The sequence below is a fragment of the Chanodichthys erythropterus genome, chromosome 20 (genome assembly GCF_024489055.1).
Source record: "Chanodichthys erythropterus isolate Z2021 chromosome 20, ASM2448905v1, whole genome shotgun sequence".
NCBI lineage: Eukaryota > Metazoa > Chordata > Actinopteri > Cypriniformes > Xenocyprididae > Chanodichthys > Chanodichthys erythropterus.
In genome coordinates, this window is record NC_090240.1 from 21,607,462 (window position 1) to 21,634,407 (window position 26,946).

Consider the following 26,946-nt stretch of genomic DNA (forward strand, 5'->3'; position numbering starts at 1 on the left):
TCCTTCCAGGATTTCGCAGGACTTTTTTCTGATTTTTGCAGCCTAAAATGACTGAATTTGTGGTGGCTTTTCTCAAAATTTGCGGCAATATTTACAGCATGTTTTCATAGTTTCAGAGATCAGTGGTGAAACATTGAAATTTCGAAACGTTTCGAAACACTTATGACGTAACGAAACCTCATTTACTGAAATCACGTGACTTTGGCAGTTTGATACATGCTCCGAACCACTGATTCGAAACAAGATTTGTAAAGCTGCGAAGCTTCATGAAGCAGTGTTTTGAAATTGCCCGTCACTAGATATTGTTGAATAAAGTCGTTATTTTGTTTTTTTGGCATACAAAAAGTATTCTTGTCACTTCATAACATTAAGGTTGAACCACTGTAGTCACATGAACTGTTTTAAATACGTTTTTAGTAGCTTTCTGGGCATTGAAAGTGTTAATTATCTTGCCGTCAATGAAGGCCTCACTGAGCCATCGGATTTCATCAAAAATATCTTAATTTGTGTTCCAAAAATGAACGAAGGTCTTACGGGTGTTAAACGACATGAGGGTGAGTAATTAATGACAGAATGTTCATTTTTGGGTGAACTAAAACTTTAAGATTTAAAAATGGCTCCTGCATTTAATACGAGTTCACAAACTGATCACAAATATGGTTATTTTATGAGCAACATCAGATTTTCTGTCAGATTTACAATTTTACAAGGTTACAATTGAATAGATGAAACTGAAAATCAGTTTGAAATCAGTTTAAATTCAAGAATTATTTAGAATAATATATTATAAAAATTATAACATTATTTTAGTATCTGGGAGGGTTGACCCATATTCTGAGTGAGAGGCCAGGAAAAACACACCTTTTGTAAGAAAACGAATAGGTGAATACATTAGTCCAAAATAATTCCTTGATTCAAACCATTTTCCTGTTTTGTAACCCGTTTTATCTCATTCAAGAATCAATATTTGCCTAAATGTCATCCATGTTAAAGCCACAAGCTAAATGTCTGGAACATAAAATACGACATGGAATAAATAAAAAACAATCCTGAGGAGACCTTAACTACAGACAGGACCATCAGGCCAATTCACAAATGAGTCCTTGTAAAGAGACATTTCACCACAACAAAGGAGTCCAGGCGTGGAGCCCTCCCCTTTAAAACTAGGCACACCCCTTTAACCCACTATTGTCTAGCCGAGCCTGGCAGGCGGTGTATGGTTGGTTGGTTTGTGGTTGTGTTGGAAGTCTCGCTCGCTTGTCAATATCACGCAAAACGAATGCATTAATGCTAAGAGATGGGAATCTTGCAGTCATGCTTCCACGACGAACTGCTGTAGCGCTGCTCGCCCTGTGTGGATTAATAGCGGTCGGCGATGGTGAGTCGGGTGTTTGTGTGTGTCACCTCTCTGTGTGTATTTATTTATTTGATAGGCTGCTGGTGTGTGGAGAGAGAGTGTGGCCAGGCTGTGCTGTGCTGGACGGGGCAGCCTGGCTCTCATCATGGCGCTGTGTCTGGGGTTTGTAAACCAGTCATCTGTAGACGAAATCATTTCTTATTCATATTGAACTAGTTTTATATTTGCTAATGCGCGTGATTGGTTATTGTATTTATCATTTTAGAGATTCGTGTAACAACGCTAGTATTTTGTTGTCCCTTGTTGATATAACTCGTATGTATGTATCTATATGTGTATAGCATATATATATATATATATATATATATATATATATATATATATATATATATATATATATATATATAATATTTTATATTATTATTATTATTTATTATTATAAAAAAAAAATATAATATATATATATATATAATATACATAACACACAGACTATATATGTCTCACACTCACACAATCTTCTCTGTTTAGATACAGTCCTGCTGCCCTTTACAAATTAAATATTTAAGCTTACCTTAAGTTAAGCAGCTATAAAATATTAAAGCACAAATGCGAATTTCGGTGAGGTTAAGTGGCCAAACCTCCAGTATTTTACAGGACTTCAAAGAACTGACGTCAGATGTTGCAAAGCTTACATTTATAAACTTGCAAAGCCAAGTTTCACTGCTGAATCGAACGTTGTGACGAGCAATCTACTTCTATTCGTAAATGAATCGTGTTTTTGATTCTTTTGATTCTTTTTTTAATTAATCGGTTGAACCGGTTCATATTCACAGTACCGGTCCGAGTAGTTCTCGAGTTTCAAAATCCCTGACTCGTTGAACCGAGAACCGTCTCTTACGGATATACCAGAAATACATAATGACATAAATTGATAGCGAATCTGTTTGTGAACTATTAGGTTGAGAAAAAATGTGTCCATCTTATTTATTTATTTAACTTTAAAGCACTTAATAATGAAAAAAATATTAGATGATTGGCGTTTCTATGACTTTAATTCTATACAGTTTCAATTACAAAGAGAACATTTCAGTTTAGAAAAATGTTTGAAAGAACCGATTCACAGAAATGAATCATTACTAGTTGTGACATGTAGCTCGACGTGAATTCTAGTGATTCATTTTAAAATGACGGTCCTTGTTTGTAGTTATGTGTTAGATTATATCATAAATGTTGTTGTCAGTACATCGTTTGCATCGTACCCTGTTTACAAAACAGTCTGGTGGTGTTTCTTAACATTAATCAGCATTGTGTATTTGAACTGGTGATACAGTCCTCATTGGTCCCATCACAACTGCCAACCATAAGGCCTAAAATATTGCCAATTTGCTCTATTTCTTATTGTATTTTCAAATTTTAATAGTTCTAGAAAACTGAAGTTGTGTTTTATAACCCCTGGCAAGTACACTTCTGTCGTAGAGTACGATGGGGAAGCTAGTCATTCAGCAAGTTCAGACTGAAGTCAGATTTTGGAGTCTGGTCCTTTGTAATGGAAATGTGGGCAATGAGCCCTATTCAGTGGCCTGTCAAGGGAGTCTGCCTTTCTTTTGTATGGCCAAACTGATGGTGGTTACATCCACAGCACAAATAAACATGTCTGTGGTTGCATGGCACAGCACGATAACAGTTTGTGCTTGGAAACACTGGTGAGATTTTCTGGAAGGACAAAACTGAGTGAATCAGTGTGATGTTGTTCATATGATATTGAGAAGCCGACGAAATAGTATGAATACCTTTTTGTATGGTGATCATAACTAGAATACTAATGCATTTTATAGTGTGTAGGCCTTTTTTTTGTCTTTAAAACGTGAACATTTTTTCTTGTTGCGACTTGCTGTGCTCCAGACATATCAAGGAAGACTGTGTAATGAAATGTATCACAGCAGGGGCCATTTTCATCAACGATCTGAAAAAGTTAAGCAATCTGTGATCTCTAATTAGTGACTCATCTTTTTCCAAGAAGCATCGCTCCCACTGTTCGCAAACGGTTGTGTTGCACATAATACTGCCAAATGCTCTAATACAACTTGATAGGAAATGCTATACAGACATACTATCCCACCTGTAGTACGTCTGACAGGGTCGCCTCAATGTCAGATTCTACAGTGAGCGGATTGTAGTGCGAGAGGCGCCTACGGGCTGCCAGTGACGGGTTTGCACAGCTGCCGGTAGTTGGACACAGACTAGTGGAAATGAAACAGATTGGCGACTCCAGCCATGTTATGGTAATTATTCCGCAGAAGTGCTGCGGAAACCAGGGAATCTAAGGTGATTCAGTGTCTTCAAGCTCTGGACTTGTAGTACTACTGCCTAGTTTCTCAGTAAGCATGCTGTTTTTTGTTTGTTTTTGAGAAACTGGCTTGTCGTGAGTCTTCGAGCTTCTAGATGTCCGTGTGACGCTTCTCGCAGGCCTGTGTGAGAAAACAACAGCAATGTGATATGGGCACTGTGAGCTGTGGCAGACAGCCGTGAGGCAGGGTGTGCGTCGCTTTCATCATCTTTCATTCTCTCCCACATTTTTCTTTTCCCTTCACATACAGACCAAACTTAAACATGCTCAGAGTCCCTGCTCCTCCACATTTCTGTGGTGAAAAATGCTCCAGGAATGGCACATTAACTCATTCAAACTTGGATTTTATGAGTGACTCACTTGCTTACAAGAAATGACCATTAATGTGTTCCACTCTTCATAACAGCAGTGTCAAAGTGGAAAAAAGTACTTTCGCAATGTTAGGTGTTGGTTAATGCATAAAAATACAATAGAGGTGTCTTGAACCACAAAGCCACTGTGCTTGCGTTGTGCAGGCAGGAAGGAGCAGACGTTTGAAGCCCATATCACAGGAGGCCTCCAGGTGCTGTGAGAGTGCTGTTATGGAAATGAAAGAGAGAACATTAAGCCATATTTTGCGTGTGTGTGCTTGTATATAAGATCAGAGTACGGAAAGTGCAGCAAAGAAAGATATGTGGGTTCATGAGGAGAGTGTGTGCGTGCGTGCGAGCGCGTGTCTGGGGAGGCCGGCTGATGGGGGTTGAGTCCACGGTCACAGCCGACTGAAGCTGGTCTCCGCTTCATTAATGACCTTGCTAATGACCCGAATGGCCGGCGGGCAGTGCCGATTACATAGTGAAACAGACCTTTGTGTGACCTACATTATAGTGCTTGTTTAGAAATATTTAATTGACTTTTTTCCGCTTAGTACTATAAATATTATCTTGCATCTTTCATTTTCTTAAAATAAGGGTCATTACTATAAACTTAAAGGGGTAATTTTATCATTGTTTACTCGCCCTCATGTCATTCCAAACCTGTATAGAATAATGTTTTTTCCATCAGACAGAATAGAAGACATTTTTAAAGATTCATTACGTAGCTCATCAGTTTCTGACCATGTCTGTCAAGTTCCAAAAAAAAAAAAAAAAAAAGTTAAATCACTGTATTTTACTATTATTTGTGCTCTATATCTATGTACTTTTTTTAAAGTGTAAAGAATAGACCAACGATGAACTGTAATTGTATGGCGTATAAACTGTGTATAGACTTTCCAAACTATGCAAATTATTACTTTTATTAATCAAAGAAGCATTAAATTTATCAAAAGTGTCAGAAAAGACATAATGTTACAAAAGGTTTTATAGTATCATATATCAACATAGTGCAAAATGGTATTAAAATTATGTAAGTCGTTGATTTGTTATGAGAAAGAATGTCCGGAAAAATAAATTTCATTGATGTCATTTGGAGTAACCAATAGAAAGGGACCATTTTGGATCAAGTCATGCGGTCAATATCATGTGGCAGGATGTGACATCATTCAGACACCTATAAAGGACCACAAAGTAACTAACGCTCTCTTAACTATTTGAAAAATTTATGTTTTTATTTGCTCATACGCATGTCCCGAAACATCAGGTCATTCGGTACAACCGCTATAAAACATGGAAAATGTTGTAATATTTTAAAACCTTGTACTAAATATAAAATGTTTGATTGTCCTTTTGCTAGCTTGCTAGCTAGATATCAGCCTGTTAGCATTGTTTGAAAATATCGTCATTCGGTAAAACCGAAATTTTGGTTAAACCAAATGACTTTTTTGGTGACTGCTTTTGTCGTTTTTTTACAAGATGGACAAAATTTGTGTTAATTGTTTATAAAAACCACAATCTCATTGTTAACGCTTAAAGGTGCCCTAGATTCAAAAACTGAATTTACGTCGGCATAGTTGAATAACAAGAGTTCAGTACATGGAAAAGACATACAGTGAGTCTCAAACTCCATTGTTTCCTCCTTCTTATATAAATCTCATTTGTTTAAAAGACCTCAGAAGAACAGGCGAATCTCAACATAACACCGACTGTTACGTAACAGTCGGGGTGTACGCCCCAATATTTGCATAATGCCAGCCCATGATCGAGGCATTAGACAAGGGCAGCCAGTATTAACGTCTGGATGAAAGGCATTAGACAAGGGCAGAACGTCTGGATGTGCACAGCTGAATCATCAGACTAGGTAAGCAAGCAAGGACAATAGCGAAAAATGGCAGATGGAGCAATAATAACTGACATGATCCATAATATCATGATATTTTTGGTGATATTTGTAAATTGTCTTACTAAATGTTTCGTTACCATGTTGCTAATGTACTGTTAAATGTGGGTAAAGTTACCATCGTTTCTTACTGTATTCACGGAGACAAGAGCCGTCGCTATTTTCATTTTTAAACACTTGCAGTCTGTATAATTCATAAACACAACTTCATTCTTTATAAATCTCTCCAACAGTGTAGCATTAGCCGTTAGCCACGGAGCACTATCAAACTCATTCATAAACAAATGTAAACATCCAAATAAATACTATACTCACAGGAATCGATGTATGCATGATGAACACTTTGTAAAGATCCATTTTGAGGGTTATATTAGCTGTGTAAACTTTGTGTTTGCTGTTTAAGGCAGTTGAGAGCTCGCGGGGGCGGGGGAGCGGGAGATTTAAAGGGGCCGCATCATCGGTGCATATGTAATAATGGCTCAAAATAGGCAGTTAAAAAAATTATTTAAAAATAATTATAAGGGTTTTTTTGAGCTGAAACTTCACAGACACGTTCAGGGGACACCTTTGACTTATATTACATCTTTTGAAAAGGCACCTCTAGGGTACCTTTAATAAAACTTAACTATATCTCCATTATGTTTTTTCAATAACCCAATGGTTTTCTTTCTATTCATCAAATAATCCTGCAAAAAAGTGTTATGGTGTCCACAAAACAGCACAGCTGTTTTCAACACTGATAATAATAATAAATATTGTTTCTTGAGCAGCAAATCAGCATATTAGAATGATTTATAAAGGATCATGTGACACTGAAGACTGGAATAATGATGCTGAAGATTCAGCTTTGCCATCACAGGAATAAATTACATTTTAAAATGTATTTTAAATTGTACTGGTAATATTACTGTATTTCTGATCAAATAAATGCAGCCTTGAAAAATCTTTAATCTAGTGTTTATTTAAAACTAATGCACTCCTTATTATATTTGTCAGAAGTACTGTATTATTTTATTACATGAAATGGTTTGAGGCTGCTGCCCTTTGAATGTGAAAAATCCCTGAATGTTTTCAGGGGGGGACAGAGAAATTCGTTCCTCTGGACCAGATGAGTAATTTGACCATGAGGGTTCTAAAGAAGCTCCCCTTCCTTTCACTGCATTGATTTTGTGAGTGTAGTTCGTTGTGCGTTTTAGAGTGCATGTCTGCGTGAGTGTGTGCACGCTCTGTCTGGTGGCGTCGGCATGTCTTAATCAGCTCCCTGTCTGGGTGCTCAATGGATCTCATTTCAGCTCTATGCATCTTGGGTAACTGCACTCTCTCAGTCTGCCCGCTCTCAGTAGCCCCTGGCATCCTGCTAGAAGAGGAGGATGATGGGCTTTCATTATCCAGAGGAGGTGAAGCAAGAGATAATGCCTCCAACGAGAGACAAGCACCGCTCTGGTCGTCCATTTGTAATAGATATGAGAGGACTGCTTGTGTCGTGGGGGGCAATATTTGCGTCTGAGTGTTTAAACCACAAACCCTGTGAGCTCTTAATCCTTGCTTTGACCCCAACCTGGAAAGTTGGTACTCTTGAGGGAGAGGTTGTGAAATTTTTGTTCCATAGTGAAGGATTTAGTCACAGTACCAGTAATGCAAAGTTGTTTGTGGCTTCACCGTTGACTAAAGACTTTCCATGAGCCCGGCTCTGATCAACCAAGCACACTGTTAATGGCAACGATTTCATTCACATCTTCCCGCAGTGGTTTTCATTTCCTGTCTAAACAAGAATGGAATGATAGGAACTTCACACTGGCAGTGAGGTTTTGATGTTGTCCTTTACTGAATTCCCCCATTTCTGTTGGATTAAGCCAAGTCTAGACTAGGGTTTTAAGGTCTGTGTAGTTAGTTTCTCGGCCGAAATCCCATCGCAGCTGGGGGTTCTGTAAGTCGCCCTCTGTTACCTCTCTGTGTTCTGTCCTGGTGTATCTGTTTCAACAGCAGCTCTTAAAAGCATGTCAGGGGAGTCCCCTACCCCCCAGCCACTCTAACAGTAACTGCCCCATCCTCCACCGCACAGCCCACTCCCATCCTTTGTCCAGACGCAGCCCGCCCAATCCCTCCTCATGTCCCCTTAATCTCCACACAAAGAGCCAGTGTAAGGCCACCAATTATGCACATACAAGACCTCGCTTGGCTTGAACCGCTCGCACTCCCTCGCTGCAGGTTTGGAGCCAGTCGCACCGTTCTGTTGACTGGCTTTACATAAACTTTGATGGATCTTTTTGAAGTTTCACAGACCATATTGCAGGAATTTGAGTGGAAAGTGTCGGGTTTCTGTAGTGCAAGTGATTTAGTGTTTGGGAATGATGTTGTAGAAGGCTTAGTTTAGCAAGTCAGTCACAATTGTGAGATTTAACAATACAGTAAAAAAAAATAGTTAAAAAAAGGTTTATTTCTCATGAATATGACTTTATCTCACAATGTGTCACAATTTTTTTTACTCCGATGTGCGTCCATAATTGTCAGAATTCAAAATTGGATAATTGGGCTGTTTTCCAGTATAAGATACTAAGAAAAATGTCCTTATGGTTAAATTTGTGATGAAATGGAAATGGCGACAGATCTTATCTTCTGTATTGTGATGTATATTCAAATTGTGTAACGGCAAAATAAAAAAAAATATATAAATATATAGGATGGGGGCTTGGCTAAAGTTTTTTTTCTCAATTCTGTCACCTGTTGGAGTTTGGGTTCCTTGCCACTATCGCCTCTGGTTTGCTTAGTCAGGGACACTTAATATTCCCCTATATTGCTGATCTGCCTGCATTGACACCATTGTATGCGAACTGAACTGAGCTGGATGATTACATCACTGTCTTCTCCAGAGCTGCTATAGATAAATGAACTAAATTAATAACTAATGATTCAACGAATCAATGTAAATGAATCAATAGTGAACTTACTTAAAGGTACAATATGTAAATTTTTTGCAGTAAAATATCCAAAAACCACTAGGCTAGTGTTATATATTTTGTCCAGCTGATTACTAACAATATCTCTAATGTTTTCAACGACTTGTAAATCATGAGAAAATTCCCATTCTAAACAATGACACGGGGCAGTGCAGTCGCCTGTCAATGACGTCAGTTACCTTTGTTACCGCCTTTACTGACGTAGAAACCACATGACAACAGTGCCGTGGACAAATGCGGAAGTAGTGTCTAGCGTCCAGCAAACCACTAGCTTGCTTCAAGCAGTTCCTTATTTACTTCTTGCACGTTTTATGGTGGATTGTGTTACTTAATTATGGAACATAATTACTGTTTACCATCTGCCGCTGGTTCTGTCGACAAGGACAGCTCCCGTAAACTCATGACCGGAAAAGCGGAAGCGGCACCGGCGACCGTGTCATAATAAAAGTCCTGCTGCTCGTGAGGCGTGTGTTGATCAATCGCTTCAGCGGCCTCGTTCAGCTCCCGCAACACTCGGTCCTGCTCTGCTTCATACTACAGTAACGTTAATAATCGCATCCACGAACATGAGTTCTTCCAGACTCCAATCCCTACCGTCCGTTGAGATGGAAACCACATGTCCCAAGTTTCCGCTCTAAAACTTGGCGTCATCAAACTACGCCTTTGTTTTGAATAGGCTTCTAGCGACCTCTAGCGGAAAAAATATCACAAATTGTACCTTTAAGCTGGACAATGACACTATTTTCTTCTAGAGCTGCTATACAGCCTAAATTATGTTTCCTGCTATCACTGTAAAGCTGCTTTGAAACAATCTGCATTGTAAAAAGCACTATATAAATAAAAGTGACTTGACTCGTTTTTTTTTTTTTTTTTTTTTTTTTTTTTTTTTTTTTTTAACAGTACATATTCTTCAAGTACATGATTTCACAAATAGATTGTATGTTGTTGACACAAAGTTATTGACATGTTAATATGTGTGTCATGACCCTTTACAACATGGAGAGAAAATATCATTTTCCATTGGTCGAAAAACAGATCTCAGCATTAGTTGCTCAAACAGAACCGTTTCGATATCACAATGGTCTAAACATTTTTGAGGGCTAAATCAACCTACAAATGGTTATTTATAGTTGTCTCTGCATATTAGATTTATGGCATAATGTTAATAATTACCACAAAAAAAATGATTTTGACTCGTCCCTTGTTTTCTTTAAAAAAGCCAAAATCGACATTACAATGAGGCTCTTACAATTGAAATGGGGCTGTTTTAAGAGAATTTCAAAGCAGAAATGAAAAGCTTTTAATTATTTAAAAGCACTTACATTAAGTCTACAGTTAAAGCTTGTGTTTAGAGTTTAAGGCGCTCTGTAGCTGTGGCCATTAGATTGTAAAATTGTAAAATTACACAGAAAAGATTAGGGTTTTATTAATGCACATTTTGTTTACGTCTTTTGGCTTTACTTTCGAAACATGAGTATTTCACCATTTACAAAATCACTTCCATTGTAGGTGCCTCGCTGCAACCCAAATTTGAACTTCTTCTTTTTTTAAAAACAAACAAAAAAAAAGCAAAAGGAGGGACAAATGGAGAAATAAATGTTTGTCCTAATCAACATGATGCCTCTAGTGCTGTTGATTGAGCACAACCTGGAATATTCTATTAAGCTTTTAACATAAAAATGACACACTTCAGCCTTGAGTATAGTTATCCTGATTATGATTAAAGTGATAAAACGCATTGTAGGCTAGTTTTCCGAGCCCTTTAGCAAGACTCTATGAGGCAATTACGGTCATTCTATTTGTTGCCCCGTGATTTAATGATATCGTGTGTGCTCCATTAGAGGGTTATTATGGCACCGGGTTGTTTTTCTCTTGTTATCAGGGCCTGGTTACCTCCGTGTAATCTGCAGGAAATTCCTTGTGCATGTGAACTTCAGTTGACTTGGATCCGCTCCACTAACGGTTACTGGCAGTGTGCTTCGGTGTCTGTTAGATCACAGCCTTTATAAGATTTATATAGAGTACACAAACACGCTCTCGCACTCCCTCTCTTGCTCTATGACACTTGACACATACACACACCCCCACACGCATACACACGGTGAAAAAGCGAAGTTGACACTTGTTCAGAAGGGTGTGGTTGAGCCACTTGCATGTCATGAGTTGTGCAATAAAACCTGTGTGAAAAACTGTGGGAGGAAGTGTAGTGAGTCAGATTAATTGAGTGTTTGTGGAGCTAGATGAGTGACATTAGGAGTACAAGGTAAAAACCTGAACATGTGGGAAAGGCAAAAGTAAAGCACTGAAATGAGAGGATTAGAATAGAACATTCTTGATAGGGACGCCCAGAAAAGCTTGGGCATTAAAGAGCTGTTTGTCCCTCGGTGGGCCCTGTTGTGATCAGCCGGCAAGCGTCTAAAGTCCTGTTATTTTAAAACCACTGCAATTTGTCTTAAGTGGCCTGCCATTGTGTGCGGCTTGGATAAAATCAAGGGCGCCGGTGAAGTGTGAATGCCACCCCTCGTGTCATGACCTCGGTCACCCTCGGCAGTCTGTGTACCAGCAGTCATCATATCCTGTCTGAGTTTGTCTGACTTGCTGAAGAGAGACAAAAATACACAAAAGTGATGACAGATCTAAAATAGTTGCAAAAGGAGAGCTGGTCTATTTGAATGCCTCTGAAGATTAATGATGTCTTTATGCCTGCAGGCTTTTAAGATCATGTTGTAGCTGATATGAAAACAAAAAGATACCTTTTATGGTACCCTAGTAGTCTTTATAAAATGTTGTACTCTAGTATTGTAGATATTGTATTTATTTGGTACTCCAAGGTTCTTCAGTGGTCTTACCATCTGATACTATCACTGTTCCTCCACAGTTCTTTTTATAAGGGATGTGATGTAATGTATAAGAATCTGGAATTGGACTGGATTCATTATGATTGATGAAAATTATTGGTGGTCTCTAGTTAGTGACATACTAATAAAATGGATGAGATTTTGATACTTTCTAGCATAAAAGGTGATAGAGAGGATTTTTTCGTCGACTGAGAATCCAAAGACCGTTACTGAGTTTTTGAAATGAGCGCATGCGTAAGAACATCCCCCCTCCTTCACAGCTCATTTCAAAGGAACGCCTCCCAAAACTCGTGCACGAGTATTGGAACACGAGTATTTACCACCGGCATTCGCTGTGTCGCGTTAGTGGATTCATTATGTCGGACTCACCGCAGGTGACTCATAATCTGCATGTGTTACTCCTGTCTCCTGACAAAAACATTGCAAGCGGCGCCTGTGGAGTGTGGAAAGTTACTGGAGCGCGCAGCCGTGCTCGTCTCTCACAAGGAACGTCACGGCATTGATTGACAAGCCAGAGGGCCAATCGTTTAGGCGATGATCGCGTAAACGATTGGCTGATGTTTTTAAGGCCCTACCTCGTGCACAGATGATGTATATTAATATTATTCCTTTCAGTGCACCTAATAAATAGTCTTTTATCAGTTAGTAAAGACAGTTTCAAGTAATATTGCAAAAATGTATAAAACAAAACATCCTCTTTAGCACCTTTAACTCTTAACCATTTTGAGCTGGTTGGTGAACAAAAGTGTCAATACCAAAATCTATCAAACAGCCTTGTCGATAGATGAAAAACAGTTTTGATTTTTAGATCTTTTAGTGAACCATGTATATACAAGATGTTTATTTATATTTTTCTAAGCAATCGGATGATAAAATTGTATAGATCAGTGGTTCTCAAGCTATTTTACTCCTTTCCTTTGTCCAAGACAATATTCGAAGGCCCTCTCATCTAAGCTGATATGCGCTTCTGTTGTAATAAAAATAAACTCCAAAATGTGATGTCAGCATAGTGTTGTACATTTTTAAGGCTTATTGGGCACCTTGTTGAGAAACACTGCTCTAGACTTAGCGTTGAAGGAAGCACCCGAGCCATATCTAGAGACTTGGGAGACTTTGGGCTAGTTTTCAACCACTCAGAACACCCTAGAAAAATGTATTGCAATATAATATATTATAATACATTATATGTATATAATATAGTTTTTAGTGTATTAAAAATCAATATTTAGTTGGATTTGAATACACTGTTGATCCTAAACTACCTCATACATGTCAAATCTAATCATCTTGCTCATTATTTGTTGTAAACTAAGCTCTATGACTGTGCAAAACAGCAATAGAGTGTGAAGATATAAAGGTGCTGCAGTGGGGGTCCGAATCAGGCCATCCCATGCCAGCTTCTGCTGTACACAATCTGTTTGGGTTCATCTGCAGTGGCGGATTCAGTTACATGTTATGCAGTTTAGTTGCGAACTGAACTCTGCATGCAGTGCTTCTGCCTGACTTGGCTTACTCAGTGTTTCCTTTTCCTTAAATTGGTTTTGCTTGCCCTCTGGAGGATATTTTGAGTTAGCACAGTTCACTTAAAGCATCCACTGAAGAAAGAGTCTCATTACATGAGAATGTATTCAACACTCTACATGTGGCATTACAATGCAACACATATTGCAGTTTTTTAGAGTCATATTTTAATATTTAATCTCTTTCTTGCTCTCTAGCTCTTAAGTGTAATTGCACGGCTTGTGAGAACACCGGTTATGTGTGCGAGACCGATGGGGCCTGCATGGCCTCTACGTCCTTCATCAATGGTCAGGAGGAGCAGCAAGTACGGATCTGCATCCCCAGTGTCAGCCTTGTTCCACCTGGACAGCCCATCTACTGCCTGAGTGCCAAAGGCCTGCTCAACACGCACTGCTGCTATACAGACTTCTGCAACAGCATCAACCTCCAGATACCCAATGGTAGGAGTACAGGATAATTATACGACCATTCAAAAGTTTGGGGTAATTTTAATATCAGTTCATCCCTGTAATGTGCATTTTCCTCGTCTCTTTCAGGGATTTCTGGAGGTAAAGATGGCAGTTGGGGTCCAGTAGAGCTGGTGGCAGTCATCGCAGGCCCAGTCTTCCTCTTTTGCTTGGTTCTTATCGTGGGAGTGCTCGTTTTCCAGTACCACCAAAGGAACTATAACCACCGGCAGCGACTCGACGTTGAGGATCCGTCCTGTGATCATCTGTACTTGGCCAAAGACAAGACCTTACAGGATCTCATCTTTGATCTGTCCACCTCTGGTTCAGGATCTGGTAAGCCGCATCTTTATTCTTCTCCGGCATATCTTGACAAGTGTTTTACTGGTGTGCTAATGTGTTTTCTCATTGCAGGTCTGCCCTTGTTTGTTCAGAGGACAGTGGCCAGGACAATTGTATTGCAGGAGATCATAGGTAAAGGTCGCTTTGGGGAAGTATGGAGGGGGAGATGGAGAGGAGGGGATGTGGCTGTGAAGATCTTCTCATCCAGAGAGGAGCGCTCCTGGTTCCGTGAGGCTGAGATTTACCAGACCATCATGCTCCGTCATGAGAACATCTTAGGATTCATTGCTGCTGATAATAAAGGTAAAAAGATCTGGATATCTATCTGTCTGTCAGTCTGTCTAAGTGATTTGTACCAATCCTTAAATATCTTTGCTTTGACTTTTTGTCTGTTTCTTAGACAATGGCACATGGACACAGCTGTGGCTGGTGTCAGACTACCATGAACATGGCTCGTTATTTGACTATCTCAACCACTACTCCGTCACAATCGAGGGAATGATTAAGTTATCACTATCAGCGGCCAGCGGCCTCGCACATCTGCACATGGAGATCCTGGGAACGCAAGGTAATTATGAATAAATACATTTGCTTATATGAACTGTAATATCTCTCAAATCCTGTTCTCACAAAACCATGATGGTGTCCTCCCACAGGGAAACCAGGCATTGCACATCGTGACCTGAAATCTAAAAACATCCTGGTGAAAAAGAACGGTACTTGTGCCATAGCAGATCTGGGGCTCGCTGTACGGCACGAGTCCATCACTGATACTATAGACATCGCCCCCAATCAGAGGGTTGGAACTAAAAGGTACCTCTACCTCCAGGCACTCTTACTATATTCTGTTAATTGCTGCTTATATGTAAATGTAACTATGAAGACTGCATTACTTAATGTGAATTTATTTTGCCTCTTAGATATATGGCCCCAGAGGTACTAGATGAAACGATCAACATGAAGCATTTTGATTCTTTTAAGTGTGCTGATATCTACGCTTTGGGACTGGTATACTGGGAGATTGCGCGACGGTGTAATGCTGGAGGTGAGGAAAAAGGAGCTTGAAAAGCGCCTGACTAATCTTCCACCCACAGTGTGTTAACAAATGTAATTAATATCAGTGCTTTCACAGGCTGTAGGTGCCATAGAGCTCTGGGGTCTCACTTCAGTGCCTGAAGAGTGATGTTTTTCAATTACATATTTTTAAATTATTACATTTGTGAGTGAAAAAGTATGTAGAAACTGCCGTACATAAGATTTTTTTTTCTTTTTTAACTTACTACTTAAAAAATACTGTTCCCACTTCACCCCTAACCACAACAAGAAAAGAAAAGGAAGGAAAAAAAAGAGAAGAAAGGGAAAAGAAAATAAATTAAATGAACTAAAAAAAAAAAGGGTAATAAAAAACATTCAATACATGGTGTTAAAGGTGCCCTAGAATCAAAAATTGAATTTATATTGACATAGCTAAATAACAAGAGTTCAGTACATGGAAAAGACATGCACTGAGTTTCAAACCCCATTGCTTCCTCCTTCTTATATAAATCTCATTTGTTTAAAAGACCTCCGGAAAACACGCGGATCTTAACATAACACCGACTGTTACGTAACAGTCTGGATCATTAATATGTATGACCCCAATATTTGCATATGCCAGCTCATGTTCAAGGCATTAGACAAGGAAAGGCAGTATTCACGTCTGGATCTGTGCACAGACTAGGTAAGCCAGCAAGAACAACAGCGAAAAATGGCAGATGGAGCAATAATAACTGACATGATCCATGATATCTTGATATTTTTAGTGATATTTGTGAATTCTCTTTCTAAATGTTTCATTAGCATGTTGCTAATGTACTGTTAAATGTGGTTAAAGTTACCATCGTTTCTTACTGTATTCACGGAGACAAGAGTCGTCGCTATTTTCATTATTAAACACTTGCAGTCTGTATAATTCATAAACACAACTTCATTCTTTATAAACCTCTCCAACAGTGTAGCATTAGCCGTTAGCCACAGAGCATATAGCCTCAAACTCATATAGAATCAAACGTAAACATCAAAATAAATACTTTACTCACATAATTCGAAGCATGCATACAGCATGCATGACGAACATCTTGTAAAGATTCATTTGAGGGTTATATTAGCTGTGTGAACTTTGTAAATGCGCTGTAATATAGTCGAGAGCTCGTGTGGCAGGGAGCAGGCGAATTAAAGGGGCGGCGCGCTGCCAAAATCAGTGTATAGTTAATGATGCCCCAAAATATGCAGTTAAAAAAATTAATTTAAAAAAATCTATGGGGTATTTTGAACTGAAACTTCACAGACACATTCAGGAGACACCTTAGACTTGTATTACATCTTGTGAAAAAGCATTCTTGGGCACCTTTTAAATTAATCAAAAGGACATTTTTATAATATTACAAAAGATTTCCGTTTTAAATAAATGCTGTTCTCTTGAACTATTCATCAATAAATCCCGAAGATAAAAGTATCATGGTTGCCACAAAAATATTAGTCAGCATGACGGGTTAAAACATTGCTAATCATAAGAAATGGTTTTTGAGCTGCAAATCAGCATATTTCTGAAGGATCGTGTGACACTGAAGCCTGGAGTAATGGCTTGAATAAATTACATTTTAAAATACATTAAAATAGAAAAGTTATTTCAAATTTTAATAATATTTCACAGTATTACTGTTTTACTGTATTTTGGATCAAATAAATACATCCTTGGTGAGCATAAGAGAGCAAAACCAAAAAATCCTACTGACATAGCTTGGTTATTGATATTAGCAACTTTAGACATTAGACAAAAATGTTTTATCTCCGTTAGAGATTAAATATTTGGAAGGTCGATTGACTGAAACATAATTTTGTATTAAAGCATGTGTGGGATTTATAGACCTACATTTTTTCGAGTTTATATTGGACTTCTATCCAATGCATCTATGAATGATTCGGCTGTGTAAGGCACAATATTTTCTATTTCGAGATTAAAAATGTATCTCCTTGCGACTGGGAATTCTGAAATATTTTGTTATATATGAGCAGTAAAGCTAAATAATATAGATATAGATGCATTGAGCCATTCAACATTAATCCTGTACCTATCTTCTCAGGCATTCATGAAGATTACCAGCTTCCCTACTACGATTTGGTGCCCTCAGATCCCTCCATAGAAGAGATGAGGAAGGTAGTTTGTGACCAGAGACTACGGCCCAATGTGCCCAACTGGTGGCAGAGCTACGAGGTATAAAACTTCTACTGGTCATCTTTGCAGCTTATTCTGCCGAAGACAATCCCACTTAGATAAAAGGTCATCTGATTGACATTGGCAGTAATCATCAAACCACAGTTTGTTGTCAATACTTCACTTTTAGTGCGGGTACATGTGAAAATGAAGATAATAGTAGACCATAATAAGAAAGAAATAGTCAAATAATGGAGCAGCATTCACCACAAACATGCTTGTCAATTTTAAAAGAGTGCAATATGCTTTAGGCGTGCCATCTTGAGTCTGTTCCATGTTTTAATTAAATTCAGCTGTTATTCGCAGGCATACTTGTGAGAAGGGCTGGAAAACTCATTTTTATTTGGGTTTTCTCTCCATAGGCGCTGAGAGTGATGGGGAAGATCATGCGGGAGTGTTGGTATGCCAACGGAGCGGCGCGGCTTACGGCTCTGCGGATTAAGAAGACTCTCTCGCAACTCAGCGTCCAAGAAGACGTTAAGATCTGAAACACGTGGGACGCTGCAGATCCCCGCAGAGACGCACAAGCGAATAAAGACTTAAGCCAAAAGCAGCCTGCCAGTTTTAGCCCTGTTTTGAACCTTCTAAAGTTGTGACGAGGCCTACCTCACCATCTTAGACGAAACTACTGAGTGTGAGTCCATCCCAGCCCTTTTCCATTTCTCCAACATCAATGTTCCCGATCATGGATGAGCCTCCAACTGCTGATATCAGCACAACCTCCCTCCATGGACCTATTGTTGTTGAATTTTTTTTGTTTTTGGCAGGAATGACAATTGAACTGTGACAGGCATTTTTGATTTTATCATTTTTAGTTCACCACTTTTGTCCAAAATGGACATTTTAAAAGAATGTTTCGATTTGATTTTTTTTTTCATCCTCATTCACTAATACACCATATGTCATATTCCAGCGTCAATCTACGATTATATATAGTGCTCTACTGCTGTTGTGAGAATGTGAAAAAACGTGGATAACACTGTCTCCTGTTATGACTAGCAATTCATGTACAAAAATAAGTGTAGCAAAGCGGACAGACCATGACTGTGTGACAAAGTGGCATTGCAGTTCTTTGTTCCTGTGGAAGAAATGAAGAACTGCAGATCATTTACTCCAGTAAAAATCAGCCTGCTTATTTATCCTCCTTCAGGCTGTGTTTGTTAAAAACTCAGTCCATCAGTGCGGTTTTGGGTTCGAATGCTTTTAAATGTTCACAGGGAGTGCGTGCGTGTGTGTGCATGTATTTGTTTTATTTAACTGTTTTCAGGTTCTTCAAATCAGTGTTGTGATTACTGAATGCATTGTAGGACGACTGCTCATGTTTAGTCCTGTTATCTGACAGCATTCGAAGAAAATGAGCAATTTTTGTCATAAGGAAAGTCATTACCACTTGTATGCTTTTTAAAATTCAACTCTAATTTTAATGGGATCGTTTAGTATGTTGTATTCCTATTATTCTGGGATGTTGGCATGTTAAACTGCACTGTTGTTATTTGTTTGCAGTCAGTGTCCTATTGGGGATTTAGTAGTTAGTACCACTTCAGAAAACACACATGTAAAGTATTGAAGTAAAATAATGCATCTCTCTATTTGCCTGCATTGTAACATTTATATTGCTCTGCTTTGCCTTGCATTGAAGAGTTGTCATTTAGTTTAATTTAAAAATACTACTGAATATTTCCTTCTCATATTTACATTTGGGGTTTGCCAAGACCAAACGTTGGACACGGCGACGCTGCATCACTAGCACTAGAATACCAACTTCACTCCTTAATCCATCCTTTTATTAACTCGAACCACAGTCAAAAACCTACAGATGTTCTGAACGGTTAACTGGAATCTATGGGATACGTATAATAGTAGGTGTGAAAAATGACTAGATTAGCTTTGGCATTAATGGTCTGAAATGCTTGTGGATGTGAACAAGGGTTCTGTATGATGTGTAACATTTGAAATCTTTTGCAGGCTCTGTTACAGTCCATTTCTGATTGACCTATGCATTTTATATTTTCAAGGTCATATTCTATGAATCTGCTCTGCGTAGCGGGAAAATGTTTAATGACGGTAGCATGATTCAGTCGAGTGACAACGAGAATGCCTAAATTAATAATTATGACTGACTTTTGTTATACCATGGTGCTCTACATTATACACTGGGAATTCTGTCCTTAGAAATGTAAAGGCTAATTTGTTCCACTATTTATATTGTGCTTCTTTTTTTTCTCACAACTTGGAGTTGTTTGTAAAACATGTACTTTAACTTGTGCTTAAAACTTGAGGAAAGGCATTTGGATGATTCTGAATGACACTCGTTTCAGACTGTAGTTACTGCCGCTTTGTGGAGGCAGTTTAGTCTAAATTCCCTGACATGTTTGTCCATTTTAGTCTTGATAAGAGTTCAGACTAGGTAGACAATGCTTTTGGTCAGATGCATACAAGTTCTTGATCCTAAGGTTCCATGTGTATATTAAACATGATGGGAAAAAAATCCACTTGTGGGTTAGTTAACAATGTACATAAACGGTATACAGTAATAAATCCTTTTTCTTATTTCTGTTTCATTGACTCTTTCCAATAGCTTAATTTAGAATATTTGTATAATAGCCTATAAAAATAACAGTTTATACATGCTTCAAATTTGACAACATAGGAAAATGTATATTTAAAATGCATTTTATTTTTCTTTACAAGAAATAAAGCAGACAAAGAAATAAATGGAGGGCTGGGAAGGAAGGGGACAGCTGTATATAAAGAGATGCAACCTCTGACGTCAAAAAATATGTACAATTCAAAATTATATCCATACAAAACATGCCACATACAATAAAAATGACCATTTTATTCATCTTCCCTAAAAGTAGCTCTGCTGTACAGTTGCAGCATCTTTTTTAAAAAGTAGATCAGGTTGAAAACCAAAATCAGGATCTATTTATTTATTTAATTACAACACGTGTAGAGAGCTTAAATTAAGAGATTTCAAAAGAACAAAGGGGGCAAGAGTTACTCAGGCTAAAATCCAGTGAGCGTCTTTATTAACAGACTACCCTTAAAAGAACCAATGCTAGTTCAGAGGATGTATAAATAAAATAATGCTGAGTGCAATTCACATGTAATTAATGGAGATATTTTCGATTAATGAAGTCATACCATTCTACGGCTATGCAGCCTTTTCATAAGTCATATAAAACATTCACTTCTACAGGGAGGAGAGGGGAAAAAAACAATAGGACACGAATCAAAAACAGTATCATCTTGGGAACTTCAAGATTTTCCATTTACTGTATATACTAATTAAACTGTCACTGATTCAAGGACAGGGTTCAGTAATTCACAAGCAGTAGCATAAATAAAAGAAATATACGTGAACAATATTACATAAATACACAAATGCTATGCACCATTTTACTGCCGTTTCTTTCAAAAAAAGAAAAGAAAAATCTATTTCAATGAAGAAGAACCTTTGCATGAATCCCATCTTAAATGTTTGTCTCATTCACCGCAACCACTCTTCCAAATTTCATTGGTGAAGACAAGAGAAACATCACACCTTTAATATGTATATGGTCTTGTAGGAAAAAAAAAAAAATGCAGATAGAAAAAAAAAAAAGTTAAATGCAAAAACACTCTGGTTCATATACATAAAGATATTACTTAGTTTGCCATTTTACATATATTTATAGATATATACACATTAGTTTTCTGATAAAATGATATCCAGTGGTTGCTTTTTTCATGAATTTTATTTCTCTACAATTTTGAATTTGATTAAAAAGGGGCTGGATAAAGAGTTTAGGCCCCTATTATGTACAGTTTATACATTTTGCATTTATTCTTAACGTGAGGTCATAAGTCAGGGGAGAAAGGAACAAAGTAGCATGGGCTATGTGGAGACTTTGTTCAACTCCCTTCTTTGAAATTCAACTGTTTTTTTTTTAACTGTTTTAAATTACTTTAATATAAAAGAAAATAGAAATGCCCTTTTTAAGTCTTCCTCCATCACTGCGTCAAGCCTGTAGACTGTGCTACCACTATCAAACCACGATACATAGATTAGATACAACCGGCCATCAGCAGGCAGAGAAAGACTCACTACAGTAAGTTTTCAACAGTCCACTATCACAGAAGGGAAGAGGCTTACACCTAAGGGTCCTGGTTGGAGTGATGAGATCCGAATGGAGATCTAATGAACGCAGGATGTAAGGATTCAAGATGGGAAAACATATCAAATGCAGTGGCAGTCTTGCATCACTAGTTTTATTTGCCCTATAACCTTTCAAATTGCATCAACGTGGATCTGCACTGTGGCCCTTTCTCATTATTTGCTCCAGCGTTAAGAATGCGAGAGGATCCGGATGAGCGTTTCTACACTAAAAACATGATCTGCACGTGCTGACGCAGCTACATGATATCTACAGTCAGAAAAAGGTGGCCTACGAGACACCCGTTTGAGTTTTGATTGCTCTATGTAATGCATCGTTATATTGTAAGTCATATACTGTATCTCATTTGTATAATCAAATCAAAAAGAGTTGCACTGGCTCACTATTGTAATCATCAGAAAGCAAAATATAGATAGGAGCAAACCTGCTGCTTAAGTTTCCCTGCTTACCCGAGAAGGCAATTGCCATGGACACATTCCTGCCTTCCCCTTTCCACAGTAGCACTTAACAGTTTAATACAAAGCAGTGACGTCCCACAAACTCAATGAGGTAGACTGGGTGAAATAAACCCACCTTTTAACTCAATATAATAAAACATCTGGTGCCTTTCGAGCCACAGGCCAATAGTATTTCAACGTTATATCTCATCACAGTTCTAAGCAGAGCCACTCCAGGATTGTCTTGCCAATGTCCATGATTTTCATTGATGATTTGATGGGAGAGCGTTCGTTTGGGGGTGATAGAAAGGGTGGGTAGCGGAAAGGATAGGTCCAAGCTAAATTGTACTAGTTCATTTTTGAGTACTTACATGGCTTTAATCAAACATCTTCACTGAGTTCTAGTCTAAGAGTATTGATATGCTATAGCTTCAGTTATTTTGGTAGATGTCGAAGGGATCGATTGCAGCCAGAGTGAGCTTATTGTAGGAGGAAACAGTGGAAGTGCTTTTGGCAGAGGTGAATTTTTTAATCAACACGAAAGATTCAAGCAGGTCCAATACCATCGAGCTCATCTGTAAAAGGTTGTGGCATCAAAAGTTTACTCTTCAAAGCTTTGGCTCTTGTTGTGAATAACAAAGTCTTGTCTTTCAGGTGACTGAGAGTGAACTTTTCTTCCTCAATTCAGAGCAGCTTATTAACTGGATAGTAAGAATATAACAGGCTTTGGCGCAGGAGTGTTCTGGCACCAGGGAACCAAAGACGGGTCGGACTCTTTCTCTGTCCCTGTTAGTTCATCCACTTTCTACAATTCCAGGCTCCACAATGGCAGGGGATCTTGTGCTGATCGTCCTCGAAGTCAAACTGATAGTCATACGTCAGCTAAAACAGATTGAGAGAGGACAACACAGAGCATTATACTGGGGGAACAGCACTGAGAGCACTGGCAAATGAAAAAGCCTACTCTAACCTACCTCTTCACCCTTCGGGATCCTGCGACTAGAAATGATGATGATCTTGTCCTCTTTGTCAAACGTCACAACTTCCGCGACACAGTTGGGTGCACAAGAATGATTGACATAACTAGGGAGACAAAGAAATCATCAACTAAGACCCGAACCAAACATTTGGATTGCGAGAATAGCACAAGGAAGTTTGATCTTACCGGGCAGGACCACCAGTTAAGGTGGCATCAATCACATGCTCGTTATTGATTCGAAACATGTAGATCCCGCGGTTCTGATTGAAGAAACCAGAGAAGTTAAAAAAATGAAAACCAGAGAAAAAAATATGGCGAAAACTTGACATCTACAAACCTGCTCCTCGTAAATCTTCTCTCTGCGATTTGCAACCTCGTTGCGAATGATGGTGCCAATGTACTCAATGACCATGGTGTGTTTCTCAAGGTCTTTAGCAGCGTAGAGACCCAGTCCTTGAATGCGAGAACGGGCCAGGTACACATTGTTTTTCCACTCTGTCTTCAGTCGACGGTATTGAGAAGATTTGGAATGAACAAACTGCTTGCTGTACGGGGTGTTAATTTCCCCTGTAAATGTGCTCTGATAGGCTTTGGACATACTCGTGCTGTTCAGAGTATGAGGCCTGAGAAGCAGGATAAAATTACATTAGATCCTTACAATCACTTTCCATACTTAAAAGAGTCTTAAATCAGTTGACACATGAGGAAGCTAAAGTCTTCCATTTCTTTTGTTCATTACCGTTTGCAGTGGGTGAGAATTTTGGGTTCTGATCGTGCACAGCCTGTAGGATTTATCATGAGGGGAAGCTCCATGAGAGGATGCCGGCCATATCGGAACGTATAATTCTGACAGTTTTCCACACCAGGAAGCTGCAGGACATAAGCAAGCAGTGACAATTGGATTATATTGTTAATAATTATAATCAAGATATTTATGCAAAATGCTTTTAATAGGGATGGGAATTTAACATCCTGGTTCCAGTTCTTCAATGATTCCAGTCCATTTTTTTATGGCTTAGGCCACGTACACACTGCAGTTAAATTTGGTTGTCAGTTCACCTTTTAGTGCTTAATCGCGTTCTGTACACACACAGTTCAGTAAAATACGGGAGTGACAACTGCATTCTACAACCGAATTAACTCCCGAAAAATACAGGTAGTGACAACCGCATTTACAGAAATTCTATGCAGTGTGTACGGAACCGAACTGAACAACTAGTTGTTCTTGATGTTAACATGCATTGGAGATGTGTCTCTCTTCTGTATGCGCGGTGAATTACAGGGAAAGCACGAGCCTTGACCCATTCGTGTTGCCAGATCTTGCTAGAAAAATCTGTGAACAAGAACAAGCCTATAATAAACCAAAATAAATCCAAACGCTTTATGCTGAAAATAAAAACAAAATATCGAGACTCGCGTTTGCTCACTTGAAAAACTCCATAAACATGGTCACTTTGAGCCGAGCTTAAACAACAAGCCCAAAACGCATAAAAATGAGTGATCATGGCAACACAGAATAAGCGCACTGTGTGTGAAACAGGCTGTACAAAATACAACACAATGCCTCCATTGACTGTTTAGTAAAAGACTGTAGAATAACACTTAAAGTCTCTTAAAGGCACTTTGGTTTGGTTAAATTGCTGAAAATAACGAGTGTTTTGTCACTGTAACATGGTACTGTATTTGGTCACTATGATGGATACCAAACACGAGACACCAGAACATCGCTATGGTTTCCAAGCTGTCAATCATCAGAGTTTCGAGAATGAGTCGTGTTCCGTACACACATGTAACGATACTTAAGGGGATTCACTCCCGCATTTAAATGCGGTTGTCACTCCTGAAACTTACAGTGTGTACGTGGCCTTAAGGAATAAATATTTGGAAAAAAGAAATGCAATTGGACAAATTAGATATTTTCAACAACAGAAAAATGTAAATATAGAAAATGATTAGATCATTTAAAAAAAAAAAAAGGGAAAAATAGAAGCTTTTTTAGAGGCAGCATAAACGTAATCCAATAATTGACCTTAACTTTGCATTAAACAACAATGGTAAAATTGTAGCAACATTTCATTAATTTTTAAATATTACTGACAAAACAATGTTTATCTTTAACCACATGTTGAGATGTCGCTGATGCAGAAAACTCAGAGCACTCTTAATGTTATTCGTCAAGTTTTATTAACTGAATGATGTTCATTTCTGTTAATGGTTCAGAATAAATGCCAGTTCTCGGATCCCAACCATACTTATTTCTTACCGATTCAGTGATTCGCATCACTGCATGGACAGTAAGTCCATACATTTCTTCTCCCTTGACATGCTCGGTGAAGAGTTTCAGCATGGCAGCTTCATCACGCAGCTTGGCAACCTGCTGCACAATCTTGCACCAGATGCCTGAAGAGCAGTGGCATGACATTAGCATGATGTGGCAAGATGAATCATTCCATCAGGATTACATTTATAGTCATTTAAGAAAATTAAACTTAGATTCACATACCATCTGGTGTGGCATCTCGGAAGTGCAGGTCTTCATACCCGTGCTCTAGGACACGCACTTCAAACAGAGGTCTGCCATCCTGCTCACTAATGCGACAACGGTAGCGACATCTGCGGTTTGGCACGCGAGTGCTCCAGTAAATTCGTGTGGCCTCGTAGCCCACTGGAAAGATAGCAGTGGGTGAGTGAAACACAGCCATCTGAGAGGGCAAGAGCTGGCCCACAGCATGGAAGATGAGCCCGCCAACACGGAACATGTGAATGCGGTCGCCACGTTGCAGGATGCTTGCAATCTGCTTCACCTCATCTCGCTCGATGTAGACACGTCGAAAAACAGCAAAACTGCTGAGCTCCTCTTCACTGGGGCCTTTAAGCTTGTGCTGGGTGCAGAGCATAGTTTTGTCTTTGAAAAACATGCAACGTGCCCGAATGGCACAGGCAAAATGATAAACATTTGGGCAGCGCAAACGGTTGCAGCTGTTAGTTGCACCCGTCTTCTGACAGTAGGCACAGCGGGTGCGCAGTCCACGCCGAAGAGCAACCTCCACATTAATAAGTGCGCCGCCCTGGGTCTCGTACACCTCAGTAGACCAAAGAGCACAGTTAAGATGCACCCACAGATCGACATCGATGTTAAGCAGACGTGCAGGACCATCTGTGGCACCATCTCCTTCCTCGTGGCAGAAACAGCATTTGCGCTTGTCTCGGGGCAGCTTGTCTGGTTTAAGAGTAATGCGGAGGCGCTCCATGAGCTCTGAAACTTCACGGCTGTTCTCTTTCTTAGACCCACCCTTGCGAATAGTGATGACTATCTGGAGACGCTTCCAGCGCAGACCCTTCCATTTTTTGACCTTGGGTCGTTCTTCTTCTTCATCAGAAAGAGTCCTGCTACGGTGTTTGATGGGTTTGAGGGACATCTCTATTGTGGGGGAGTCTAGAGGAGGAGAACTGGCTGGAGCAGAAGGTTGTTCTTCTGTTGGAGCAGCTAGGGGGAGGACCACTGGATCCTGAGATTCAGACTCCACAGTAACAGGGGAGCTGTGAGCCTCCAGTTTAACTATAGGGTCAGTTTTGACAGGATCACTCGGGCTTGCGGAAGGGGATGATGTAGTCTGAACAGGTGCATCTGGTTCAGGTTTGGGCTCAGGTTGAGTGATGTTTTCTGGCTCAGCTACAGCAGATGATGGTTGTGGAGGTGGGGATGGTGATGGAGGTGGAGATACCTCAACAGGAATAACAGGCAAGTGGCGCACATCCAAGTCTGAAACATTTGTCATGTAACAGTGCTGAGCAGGTCTATCTTCTTGCTCTTGGCATTCCTGCAAAAGAGTGAAAATGTCAGAAGATATTAAAAATGTAATGTACCTCTTAAAAGTGAGAAGACATTTAGAAAAACAAATTCTCAGAAAGCTGACCTGTTTGATAAGAGCTAGAATATCGACTTGTTTTCTCAGAGTACACCCTGGGAGGGAAACGTCAAACTGCCTAAGCCACTCTGCATCATTGCTTACAGAAGGGTCTGTCTTCATAC

General features: G+C 39.1%; 2 protein-coding genes across 9 annotated transcripts in view; one reads left to right on the plus strand and one right to left on the minus strand.

Moving 5' to 3' along the window:
• The first annotated feature begins 1,209 nt into the window (after window positions 1–1,209).
• On the plus strand, window positions 1,210–19,863 carry acvr1ba (activin A receptor type 1Ba). The gene is made up of 9 exons (XM_067371005.1): window positions 1,210–1,378; window positions 13,494–13,736; window positions 13,833–14,078; window positions 14,157–14,387; window positions 14,485–14,652; window positions 14,741–14,897; window positions 15,005–15,129; window positions 17,207–17,337; window positions 17,700–19,863. Exons 1-9 carry the CDS (start codon window positions 1,288–1,290, stop codon window positions 17,823–17,825), a joined length of 1,518 nt encoding a protein of 505 aa, XP_067227106.1. The 5' UTR covers window positions 1,210–1,287; the 3' UTR covers window positions 17,826–19,863.
• Window positions 19,864–20,041: 178 nt separating this feature from the next.
• Window positions 20,042–26,946, minus strand: part of kmt2d (lysine (K)-specific methyltransferase 2D) — a 38,330-nt gene continuing 31,425 nt past the window's right edge. For all 8 annotated transcript variants that reach the window (XM_067372052.1, XM_067372050.1, XM_067372054.1 and 5 more), the window contains exons 47-54: window positions 26,831–26,946; window positions 25,417–26,734; window positions 25,177–25,313; window positions 23,653–23,783; window positions 23,251–23,536; window positions 23,100–23,173; window positions 22,909–23,017; window positions 20,042–22,816 (exon numbers count right to left, since the gene is read on the minus strand). In XM_067372052.1, the coding sequence (XP_067228153.1) occupies window positions 22,724–22,816; window positions 22,909–23,017; window positions 23,100–23,173; window positions 23,251–23,536; window positions 23,653–23,783; window positions 25,177–25,313; window positions 25,417–26,734; window positions 26,831–26,946 (2,264 nt within the window). In that variant the 3' untranslated portion in view covers window positions 20,042–22,723. The remainder of the gene's footprint in view (window positions 22,817–22,908; window positions 23,018–23,099; window positions 23,174–23,250; window positions 23,537–23,652; window positions 23,784–25,176; window positions 25,314–25,416; window positions 26,735–26,830) is intronic.